This window comes from Scleropages formosus, chromosome 11 (assembly GCF_900964775.1).
Source record: "Scleropages formosus chromosome 11, fSclFor1.1, whole genome shotgun sequence".
In the NCBI taxonomy this organism is placed as follows: Eukaryota; Metazoa; Chordata; class Actinopteri; order Osteoglossiformes; family Osteoglossidae; genus Scleropages; species Scleropages formosus.
In genome coordinates this window covers 18,380,669-18,393,793 of record NC_041816.1, presented here as the reverse complement: position 1 = coordinate 18,393,793, position 13,125 = coordinate 18,380,669, and the positions used below count along the sequence as shown (strand labels likewise).

Genomic DNA, 13,125 nt, shown 5'->3' with positions numbered 1-13,125 from the left:
TAACTGTGTATGTGGATCACATATAATTGCAAAATTTTTTTGGTCAACAATAAAATATATAGGCTGACATACTGTACATGTATGAACCCTATTCAATGTTTTTGCAACATTTATCCATGAGTGCTAGCTAAAATGACTGTTTAGTCATTGTGTTACATAGTGTATTTTATTGCATAGCGTTTCAAGACCAGTCACTGTGATAATAAAGTGAACAGTACCATATGATAATCAATTTCAAAAAGTCACTCTATGAACTGGGCTACCTTTTTTAAGACTGTATTTCAAGTATTTTTGGTCTTTACTTGCATACTAGATGATGTAAAAATGTGAATTTAGTATAATGAATTAAACTACATGCACATAAAATGCTGCAGGGAATCTGTGAAATTGTTATTTTGCAAGGTAAGCCCACTTCAGCGAAAAAGGAGAAATGAAATATAAATTTTCACCATGTTTCAAAGAGCAACATTTGAATCGCATTGCTGGGAAAGCTGTCAAAACATCAATCTTCAAATACTCTCACTCATTTTTCAGGGATGCATCTGCTCCATACACATAAATATTACCATATATATATATAAAAAACACACACACACTCAGGTACACAGCATTTTTCAAGACGTACAGTATAACTTGCACTACAAGTTAATCAAGTCATATATTCTTGTATGAACCTAAAACCATACTCAAAGAAAAGGCTACACAAATAAGTCTATTTGGTATATTCTTGTCAGCCTGAGTCAACTGATTCTTTGTGAAATGCTTCGTTTTCTTACAGCACGGAGCAGGAACCAGATTTGGATAGAAGGAAAAGGAGGCAAGAGATTCTCTGCATCTCCAATTGGGCAGACAGAATTAATTATTAAATAAATAGGAGTCCAGATGTTGGCTTCCTTGTTGACAAACAACTACTTCAGCACTCTTCCAAAGCTTAAGGAAATGCACTGCACACAAACTGAGGCTTTAACCAGGAAGCTGTGACGTGTATTTCACACCGTGGTGTCCACCTCACTAACACATATAATTGTTACATAACAGCAAAGCCTGCTACACACAATGTCCACTCCATTCTATACATGGGTGTGATAAGTTTTAATATCAGCATGATCAGTAAAATGGCCCTCGTGGGAAGAGCATTCCAGACACATTTTAGAGGAGGCAGAAGAAGAAAAGACATCTTTTGCGGCAAAAGAATGTAATCGGCTTGTGCGTCTTCGAAAGCCTCTCAAACACCAATTTTCTTACTACTTCAAAATTTATTTCTGCAACATTGCTCAAATATCGCAACGCTCGGAGGCAGGTTTTACAGCCGTTCTTTAATCTGTCTCATCACACCAATAAGTGTGTTTTGAGTCAAAGTGAATATAAGGGCAAAACTTACGTGACTTCATTCAGTAGACGCTTTTCTCCAGAATGACTTCTAAAGAACTCTATGTAGTGTTAGGAGCCCACCCACCTTATTCACCGTGGTGACTTACACTGCTAGATACACTACTAACACTGGGTCGCTCATCCATAAATCAGTGGAACACACACTCTTTGTCACTCACACACTATGGGTGAACCTGAACATGAACAACATGTCTTTGGAGTGTGGGAGGAAACCAGAGCACCCAAAGACTTACACTGCTAGATACACTACTTACACTGGGTCACTCATCCATAAATCAGTGGAACACACACTCTCTGTCACTCACACACTATGGGGGAACCTGAACAGCATGTCTTTGGACTGTGGGAGGAAACCAGAGCACCCCCACAGGGAGAACACTACGAACTCCACGCAGACCGAGCAGGGATCGAAGCCATGTCTTCCAGCACCGCCGAGGCGCTGTGAGACAACAGCACTGCTCGCTGTGCCACCATAAACATGCGGAACCGCACTAAAGAATGTTTTACCGTGACGAGTAAATGTGAGCAGCGTGTGAAGGAAGTGCAGGGAGGCAGCAGCAGCACTCGTGTGCGCTGTCCCTGGGTCTCCCTCTCCAGAACGTTCACCAGCCGTGACGTGGGGGAGTAAACGGGGACGTGTGAACTCAGGCCTTCCCCAAACATCGGGGAGAAATCTGAAAAAGAGACGTGCCGCTTCCGCCCGGCAGCAAAGCCGGGCCTTTGGGGGTGCAGTGGATGGGAACAACAAGGGCCTTTTAACTCTGTATCGCTATTCAAGCCATCGCCGAGCGACCGGCTGCACACAAAACCTGCTCACAGAGGAAGGTTCAGAAAGCAACGCAGCCCGGCTCTCTCGGTACAGCCGCCACAAGGCGCAGCGAGGAGATAGCGCACCAACGCACTAATGCCGTGGCAAAACAGAAACGCCACATTCTGTGAAGGCAGAAGAAAAGGAACAAGAGTCGGAGAAACAGGACGACGGCCGCGAGGGAAATAAAACCCTAATATGGCTATACTTTTGACTTTTACGATTTAATCGTTACTCTCACGTTCACCTTCGAGAAGAAAAAAATAAGAGCAATTATCTTTATAGTCTCAAATAAAATCAGACGAGGAACTCCTAACACATTTACATTTATATTTATTCATTTAGCTCTTTTTGCGGAAACGGAACTTACATTAACATGCAAACTTCGGTCCCTTCAGATGAAACTCATTTATTCATTACTTAGCCGTTTATTTAGCTGAATGTGTGATTCTATTTTGCCGAAACGTGTTCATTACAGTAAATGAGATTATGGCCACGAGTGATTAAGATATTAGTGCAACTTTCGCTGCCTTCACACCAGTAAAATGAACATAAAATGAATTTCGTGCTACAAAACGTTCAGGAGGTTCAGCCTTCAGTTCCCATCAGGAAAAAAAAAAGAAAAAAAAAAAAAAGGGAGGCGAAATATTTGCATCCCAAGGTTTTGTCCAAAGCCACATAAAAAGTGTGCAATTTCACAATTCATATATTCTAACAGCAGTACATCTTACAAAATGATGTGGCACCTTGTTTAAAGGTAGAGCACTTCTTCATTCTGCAAAGGCACACTCCTATATTGCTTTGTTAAACTGCCTGCTATAGTCCAGGCAACGGCCACTTTCATTACCTGAATAACTCCGACTTTGACCTTGACCATGCTTGAGTATAATAAAGGAAGAAGAACCATCCCCATTTGGTTGTGCAAAAGCAGTTAATGAAGAGAAGCAAATCATAAGGCCCTAAGCTGTAAAATGAAAATAGGCCATAACTCACAAAGTTTACTTCCATCTGAACCAGGGACAGAGGGAAGGGAACAAGAGTAGTTTGTCTCTTCATAAATATTAAATTACAGAAAGGAGAAGAAATGGAGCTGAGATATTAAAAGACATGCGCTCAAGAATTCTGCTCTCCCCCGAGAGGTTTGCGATAATATCGGAAGGGTTTTTCCCGTGCTATGCACTCATAAGTGTTCTTTGTTGAAAAGTCGCACGCACGCACGCACGCACGCACATAATTTATTCCATTCTATGCCTCTGTGTTGAGCAACTGTCACAGTGTCTAAACCAATACTACCACTACTAGAAATAATAATAATAAATGAGCAATAAAAGCACATGCGACCCAGATTACAAAGGAGCCCAGGGGCCTTGCTTCCTAATGATAGACTGTCACCTTAAAAAATTACAACATTTATCAAATTTCTGAACAAAAACATAATTTCGGAGACCATAAATTAAAATCCAAGTGGGGGGGGGGGGGGGGGGGGGAAATCACAGTAACAAAATGGTAATTTCCATTACGACAATAAAAAAAGGGAGGGGAGGAGGGGTAAAGAAAAGAGGAGCGATTACAGCGTTGTACACAAAAAAAAATGGACCAATCAAGAGCAGAATGAGAAGTTTGACAACACACTGCTGGGGGCTGCTGCATGACACAAGGGCCACAAATAGAGATCCCTTTTCATTTGATTCATTAAGTCTTCTCTCGCCCGGAGCGGCCAGACTGCAGCCAGCGTGGGCTTTGGACTCAAAATCTGTGCCACGTGTGGTCACACTGCCACGCAGTTCGGTACGAATCCTACAGCACCAGCAGCAAAGACATTAAAAATTAGATGGAATTTCAGAGAAAAGGTCTTTCTCTGCCCTGCTGCATATTGTCAATAAAAACTCATCTGCTGTAATTTTCTGAACCATTAGTTTAGGACACCTATAAATTTTGTGCCCTTAGGTGTATACTTCAATTTCATGATTCGTAATTTCAAGGTTTTACAATAAAAAAAAAAGGCTTGAGCACTGAATTATGTGAGAACAAAAAAAAAAAAAAAAAAAAAAAAAAAACATATTTCTGAGTATTTTATTCAAATACCTTCAACACAAAACACACTTTACATCTATACCTATGGTTCAAGCAAACAGTACAAACCCTCAGTCTTTGACAAGCACAAAACAACACTGAGCAGTGTTTCATGGCATCCAAAAGCCAGACAATGGCTGCAAAATTTGGGGCTCACAGTGCCTCCTGGCGGATTGACAAGGTACTGCGCCTAATGAGCCACTAAAATTAAAAATTGAATCACTGCTGCACAGGACCATTTGAAACACGGGGAAGAACAGTTACACATTCATCGTGGCTACATCTGAAAATCATCCAAATATTCAATAGCAACCTTTCACACAAACTCTACAGAAGAATCCACTCACCCTTTGTAAATGACAAGCTGTCTAAATGAGCACTATAATATTGATGGACAAAGAGGCACTTCGGCCTTTATGCAAAGCCATGACTGCAGCCACAGCTGCAGCCGTTAAATATGCCTCTTGCTTTAAAGAAATTGGTACGGACAGAACTAGTATGTTTAATTAATCTCTTCACCATATTTTTTATTAATATTCACTCAGCTGATCTCCAAAGCGACTTGCAATGTTAAGCTATTTATAATTACATACCGATTTACACAGCTGGGTAATTTTCAGTTGAGCAATTTAGAGTAAGTACTGCACTTCGCTAAAGTCACAGAAGAGCACCAGCTGACTGACTGCTATCGGTTTAAAACAAGGCTGAATGGAAATTAAAACTCTCCTGTGATTTATACTGACATGAGTAACACATGTTCTGTGTCAACATTCAACTGGACTCATTTACTATTTGCAGTATTTAAACTTTATTTCGAGGGGCAGAGACTATATATTATTTGTGCATTTCCATCCTGCACCCAAGACAAACGGATGGAAATACAGACACAACAAACCATGCCGTTCAATGTGATATTTCAAACCCACTGAGCTTGCGCCGCTTTTTAGTACACAAGTATCAGTACTGATGGAGCAGACATTACCTGGATGGGGAAGTAACTGCTATAAAGGCTCCCCTGGTGCCTCTTATATGTTTTCTTAAGCGTATATCATCTGTCACCATTACAACTGGCGTATTTTCTCATCTATTCTCACATACAAAAATGCAGGACTTCACCTTTACAGACCACTTTTCTCGCAGCACAGTATCTTTTACGGAAATAAATACCAGTTGTTCAGTTTTCCGGTTCAGGGACACAAAATGCCACAACATAACCTTCCATAATCTTGGCTTTACCAATTAAAATTTGCACTTTAAGACAAACAGCAATGCCCACCAACTTAAAAAGAAAAGTGAAATTTAAAGTGATTTCAGCACAGATATTACGTATATATCTATAAACAGTTTTCTACGTCAAGGAATTTGCGCATCTCAGATTGTCTCTGAGTGCATTAAATTGATTTCCTGTCAATAGCAAGAAAAAGACACATTACCGCATTAACTTAATATGGAGGTCATAAATGCATTGCAGTTTCTGCCAGCTATGGCCATCTGTTGCTAATGGATCAGCCCCAAATGATACTGTCACCATTATACTTCAGCACAGATCCCAGAAGTGATGTTTGCCAGTGTGTGGCACCAGAATAAAAACACATGTCCTCCCCTCCCCTTCCACAGAACTCTTTCAAAGCCATCAAAACCTATGAGTGTTCCTTCATCACCAAGAAGGAGAAATTAAAGAACAGCTCACCTTGCAATTAAAAACATTCAGGTACATTCACAATGGCAATATTCACGTACGCTTTAACATGGGACTACATTTATCGCCAATCTAATCATAGCTCATAAACTTGAAATGTTTCAGGAAAAAAAGCCTCAAGGAGAAAATGTTTTGCAATTCATTTGTAATCAACTCAGCATTAATTTTCAAAACGGTTACACAGAGTACAGTTCTGAGCCACTTCGACTTTTTCCTCTTGTGGAACATCAAGCAGGAATGCAAAAGCTCATTTTCTTACTGACCACACTGACACACTGTGTGCTTAGGAAATTTCACAAATTTCTTCTCATAAACTTTTCATGTCGTTATTAAATATTTTCAACCGAGCACCATAATTATACACATTATTTTACATATTCAAGACATGAAAAAATGTTCAGCCTGACTTACTCTAACCATATATTATCAAATTAACACTGGCTCCATTACTCAAATTAAAAAATGTGTCCTCACATTTTACATACAGGTTATTTAATAGTGTTTAAAAAACATTCTGACTAGCTTTGTCTAAAATGGTTTTACTTTACTGCTTAAGCCATAAAAGATATGAATAATATATGAATTATTTTATATGGTGATATAATGAATGCAGCGACAATGGTGGAGAGCGTTTCATGGCACAATTCACTGGGTTTCCCCAACAGGGTTCAATTAATTTAGTTTTTTTAAAAAAAAAAAAATCTGAACATTCATTACACAACATGTGCATTCCATGGTAAATACCATATGGTGTAGTCTAACAGGTTATTCATAAATTATGCACTGCACTGGCAATTAAACAATGTTGAACAAGACCCAAAGGTTAATATTCCCTCTATGTCCCCGGCTGCCATGTCACCTTGTTGAAATTACTTAGCAATATCCAAACGTCATGCTTCAAATGTAATTCTGTCCTGTTTGCCTCTCCGCAGCACTGAATCACCTGCTCCTGTAATTCCTACAGAATGACCTATGTAGTAATGTAATGTAAAATGACACGCACCCATCCCTCTTGGAGGGAGTTCACAGCCTGAAGTACTCCTGAAATAAGGTCATGTTTTGTGGACAGAATCATTTACGGGGGAAGGGGGGGGGGCTGAAACAAGACAGACTGTAAACTTAACCTTGGGAGCATATAAAAGCAGACAACGTAAGTGGAAAGAGGGTGGTTCATTGGCGTCCACGCTAACAGCTCTTTCCAGTTGGACATATCTAAGGTTACTCCGGTGAAACGGTGGCAGTAATGCGGCACCTTTTGTATTTACTGAAAGAACAGAGTGAAACCCTGGGAAAACCCGACCCCCCAAGCTGATGCCTGAGCAACATTAAATCAAGGCCTCCCGAGTCTGACGGATTCCCCGAAACACCCAGTTTGGCCAGCTACTGATGCATGAAGCACCTGGACATGTAAGAATTGTGTTTAACTATGTGTCTGGGGATGAGGCAGACACAACGGTGACACACGCAGTCCTACACACACGTACGTGTGCAGTTCCTACACAGCGCCACAAACAAGACCGCAACCCCTGAATCACCACAAAGTTGGCTTTCAATGAAGCAAATGGATGATTCCCAAAACACACAATACCTTTGAGTCCATTTTCAAGTGTCTGCAGTGGAAACTAAAACAGTTGAATTGAATACTGTGTCAAAATGCACTGTTATTGCAAAAACTAGCACTACTAGTGCTACTACTACTAATAATAATAATAGTAGAAGAAAAAAAAGCAGGGTGACAGTCAGACTCATGGTGTCCAAGCACTTCCTCAGTCATGTCATGAGTTCTTTGTTAGGTCTTTATTTAAACAAAAAAACAAGATAAAACCTGACAGTCCGAGATGGGGCCGCGTTGCGGGGGGTCCCGCCGCTGAGCACCGCCGCAAACACTGCTTTGCAACACAGTGTACAGCGGAGCGCAGCGGAGCATAGTTTATTATAGTGAGCACAATGCATGGTGGAACAAGGTGGAGTACAGTGGAGCACAGTGTGCAGTGGAGAATATAGTGGATTATAGTGCAGCACAGTGTATGGCGGAGTATAGTGTAGCATTGTGTGCGGTGGAGCATGGTAGAATATAGTGGAGCACAGGGTGGAGCAAGGTGGAGTATAGTGTGCAGTGGAATATAGTTGAGCACAGTGTGTGGTGGAGCATAGTGGAGTATAGTGGAGTATAGATGGTGTAGCACAGTGGAGCAAGGTGGAGTACAGTGTAGTATGTTCTGCGGTGGAGCGTAGTGGAATATAGCGGAGCACACCGGGGAGCCTGCTACACAGTTGAGCACAATATACGGTGGAGCACAGTGGAGAATGGTGAAGCATGGTATGTGGAGCACAGTGGGTCGTGGGCCACAGCTCACTTCAGAGCAGATGAAAGACAAGAGCACACCCGGCGACACCACCGCACCCGGGCGCCTGAGCGGCTCATTCTCGCCAATTTGGAAGAGCGGTGCAGCAACGTGTCAGTGAGTGAGTCCGGCGCCACAGCCGTGAGAATAACACGCTCAAGAAGAGTAAGAGGGAGGCGGACGGGACAGCTGTACACAGACAGAGAGAGAGCCGGCACACGACACACGGCTGTCCAGGGACAGGGGGGACAGGACAGGGACACAGTGCCGCGGGAGAAGGCAGATCGCGGTGAATAAGCGCAGTCGCAGTGCGCTCGCTGGATCATAAACTGTCCCACAAGTTGCGCGAGTGACCACAGGTTTGGCGAAACAGCGCGTCCGCGGAGCTGCACTGTGTCAGTGTGTGTGTGTGTGAGAGAGAGAGAGAGAGAGAGAGAGAGAGAGAGGAGCGCTCCGTTACCTCGCAGGAGGAAGGCTTTGCTGCCGTTGTGGAGCCCCGACACCTGGGTCATCCCCGAGGTGGCGTTGGCCAGGTCCAGTTCATTGATGATATCGATCTGTAAATCGGGATCGACCCCAAACCCTAAAACTGGAAACGAAGGGCGGGGAAACACAGTTACTGACTCCGAATGAAACGCATTCCTTTCCTTTTTGCAGCAAAATAAACGAAGACCTGAGAATAAACTGGAATAATAAATCAACAATATCATTAGCGCGGGCGACGGGAGTTTGGATTTTGTAAGAGAAAACCATTAAAAAAGGCAGCACCCCCCAGGTAGTTCCTTAAAAAAAAAAAAAAAAACAGGCAGGTGTTTTAACTTTTCCGCGTGAAAGGCAGTCTCTGGCAGATTTATCGAGTAAAACGCATGTATTTTAAAGCGTGTGCCATTTAAAGGGTGCGATAAGCAAATCATCACGTCGTGGTGGCGCACAATTACATCAGTGAGAGTTGAGCACATGTCACACAGTCAGTCAGTGTGTGGCACGAGGCACAAACGCACACCACGCGCGCCGTGTCAGGCTCACCTGCAGGGCTCCACATTAATAAGTGTGAAGTCAAAATTAAATCGCCACGACGGACTACACGCAAGACACGCCGACGCGACGGGCGCAAGAGCCACGGAGCAACACGCCGGAGACGCGCTTTCGGAACTGACTCGCGCGCTCATTCCGAGGCAGCACTTCGCACAATGAACCGCCCCCCCACCGCCGCCGCCGCCACCACCGCCACTGCCACTCTGCCACCGGCACCCAAACCCCACAGCAGATCGTAACCCCAGAAGTGCAGTTTGAGTTTGACAAGAGAACGAGACACCGACACCGTAATATTCCCACAATAACAGGAGATGCGCGCAGCCGTCGGGAGCCGCAAAGTGCGGGCTGCTTCCTTGAGATCCGACCTCGAGGACCCCCACCTGGCTTCGTCACGAGCAGCACCGGGAAGATCGCCGCGAAAATATCCATCTGTAAAGCGTGCGTGCGTGCGTGATTTCCTGAGGATCAGCAGAGCGCTCCCCGGTCCTCCGTCCCCTCTTCCCTCTTCCCTCCTCGGCTGAGACGCGAAGTTGATCCAGTGAAGAAGTGAGACACACACACCGGTGTGGGCTGCAGTTCGCTGGGATGGTCCACCTGTCCCGCACGGGGGCCCGCTCTGCAGCCCACTCAGCCGCCGCACGCGCACCCACGCCTCACCACGCCGTCACCCCACGCAGCGGACGGTACGTCACAAATATTCGCTAAATAACGGAGTCTTTGTTGTAAAGGAAGGCGGACGTGCGGGGTGAAGGCAAGATTTGGGACTCACGTGAAACATCCCTCCCCTACATTCACAGTGAATATACAAGTCCTGTCTTCTAATCAAGGTGGGGGGCACATCTTCTGACCGTCGTCATCATCTTCATTATTATTATTATTATTATTATTATTATTATTAGCACATACTGTCCCTAAACCATACTTCATATATAATAAAGTCAAAATGTTGCATGTGTTACATTATTATAACACATACATACAGTACATGAGATCCAGTAAGACATAGAATTCTGTTGACCATCATTATTTTGTCGCTAAATTATTAAATAACTGTAGGAGGCAATGAGAATAAAGTGTGTTGTTTAGTGAGGTACAAAAAAATGTATGAAAGTAGAACGTGGCAATGTGGTTTTTCCACTATATTATCAGATGTCTCCCCGAGTCTGACTCCTTCCCTCTGTGTGCTGTGAATTCAGTGCCTTCTTTGCATAAGTCAAGGTGCTACAATCAAGCTTCTCCAGGGAGGTGGGCTTCTAAGATTCTATTAATCATGCAGATCCTTCTCTCAACACCGTGCCATGTGCGTGCAATGTAATTGCCTGGGTCAAGTGTCCCTGAAAAACTGTGGGGACCATTACATTAGGTTTTCGTTTCTAAATCTTTTTCAAGTGAAGCATTACTGAATAAAGTCCAGTTGATAGTGCTGTGATAGATCATTTCTACATATGGCTATAAGAGCAAGGGATTCAAGACATGCGAATGATGCGGTGAAAGATTTTAACATAAAAATATTTATATTTGTTTGCCTTCAGTTACTTACAAATACAAATGATAAATAATATTTCTATGTCCCTCAAAGATGTTCTATAATCGGTAAACTATAATACTAGCAAATTATGTACTGAATGTGTGTGTTTACTGAAAGATCATGAGTTCTCAAAGTTTCACACACAATTTCCATACAAGAAGGTTTTTCCAAAAAGTAAACTGAATGGAGTTACACTTTTTTGATCAAAATTAGTGAATAGTCAGTCCCTCTTCAAATGTGGGGTAAAAAAAAAAAAAGGAATTCTGTTACACGTTACACGGAGTAATTATTTTCACACTTTTGAAATTAGATTTCTAAATTTTGAATTTTTTTGTTCTGAAGTAATGATTTATTTAAAACTGAAGATAATTTAAATCAAAAATAACTTGTATCACTTCTAAGTACCAAATGCATCTATTACTTCATGTTTTACTTTCCAGCACTTGAGTTTGCTGTGCCAGCAGATTTTGGCATGTTGATCATCTGGATCTGGACATGATTGTTCTGCGTGAATTAATAGCTTAACTCCTTTTATTAAAAGGAATTCAAAGGGCTACCAGCCAAGTAGAAATCTGGTGGGTACAGTCAAGCATAAATTAAAGGACAACAAAGACCCTTCCATTCTGATGGTGAATTTGAGTCATTGTGTTTCAGATGATCTGGCCTGTGGTGGTAGCTTTTCTGTACATTTAAGGATAGTTCCTTGACATATCAAACAACGTTGCCACTTTGATAGATGAAAGCTCTGAAGACCATATATTCTGGCTTTTAATTATCCTAAAAGCACAACACAAGGCTTGGTTAGGTGACAAAGCCAATGTCCTAAGATGTAGCTGTCTGTGTTCGCAGTGTTACTGTGCCCTAAAGGGACGTAATAGTGGTCTTCATATAGTGAAGAGTGACGGCCAACTTTACACTTACTACAACAACAAAGGGCAAGTACACCTGCAAGGAGATGGGGTAGTGGTGTGGCGATAAAACGAAAGCATTACACACTGAAAAAAATGGAAAGTAGCTCAACTGAAAATACTAAAACAATACATTTACAATCAACTTAATACATGTATGTTTGAGATGAGAACATAATTAAATTGCATAAAGTCCAGGCGAAATTCAACACAGTCATCAAAAAGTGATATGATTACAATGCAATAAAATGTTCCAGTTTAGACTTCTAACAGGCCGTGTTCACTCAACATGATTTTTACTGCTTGTTCAGTTGACTTAATTAAAATTAGTTAATGCAACACAATTCTTTTGCATTTTGTCTCATCTTAATTTCATTTTGTACAATCCATCTACGTTCACGTAATCCAGTTGTGTTGGGACTATGTGAATAATATTTCTTGGGTCAGTGTATTGCTGAACCTGAACTGAAAAAGAGAGGCTCTATTTAAAATATATATTTATTTATATAGTATATTGTATTATATATAGTTAAAATGTATTATATGGTTTAGCATTCTATCGCTTTATTAAATATATATGAATGACACGTAGGGGGTGCGGTGGTGCAGTGGGTTGGACCACAGTCCTGCTCTCCGGTGGGTCTGGGGTTCGAGTCCCACTTGGGGTGCCTTGCGACGGACTGGCGTCCCGTCCTGGGTGTGTCCCCTCCCCCTCCGGCCTTACGCCCTGTGTTGCCAGGTTAGGCTCCGGTTCCCCGCGACTCTGTATGGGACAAGCGGTTCTGAAAATGTGTGTGAATGACACATAATAAATATAAATAATAATTTTATGCAGATGACATAGGGATACATGTTTTTTTCTGTCTTGAAAAGGAGAAAACCTCAAGCTTCTTTTCGAGATGATAAAAACAAGACAGAAAATGTTGGCTTCAGTATGTTCCGAGTCTGAACTGTTTGCGAATGCTTGTTTCCACTGGTTTATCACAGCTTCATTTCTATGGGGAAAAAAAAATTAGATGGAAATGCTGCCCATGTATTTAGCTTGCATTCAAGAAATAGTAAGTTTATTCCTCACATATTTTTGTTTCTGCCTTCTGTGAGTTTTTTTTTTTCATTTGCATGAGAGCAACTTCAAAGTAAGTGAGCGCGCGTGCCCTTTGCAAAGCACGACCGTTGGTCTGGAGAGCATCTCCTGAGTGGACCAGGTAATTCAGTAGAAGGTAAGAATTGCATTAAAAATCTAATAGTATTCTGATAATAGCTGTCCACCTAATGTTAAATACAAGAAATTGTGTTTTAAGAAAACCCTACACTTTTTTTAAATCATGTCGATGTTA

The 13,125-nt window shown here is 42.1% G+C and overlaps 1 protein-coding gene across 1 annotated transcript in view; it reads right to left on the bottom strand.

Moving 5' to 3' along the window:
* The window catches only part of LOC108941178 (protein kinase C-binding protein NELL1-like), a 137,895-nt gene extending 127,727 nt beyond the window's left edge, over positions 1–10,168 (bottom strand). The window contains exons 1-2 of the mRNA XM_018763807.2: positions 9,733–10,168; positions 8,778–8,906 (exon numbers count right to left, since the gene is read on the bottom strand). Of these exons, the coding sequence (XP_018619323.1) occupies positions 8,778–8,906; positions 9,733–9,781 (178 nt within the window). The 5' untranslated portion in view covers positions 9,782–10,168. The remainder of the gene's footprint in view (positions 1–8,777; positions 8,907–9,732) is intronic.
* Between the last annotated feature and the right edge of the window lie 2,957 nt (positions 10,169–13,125).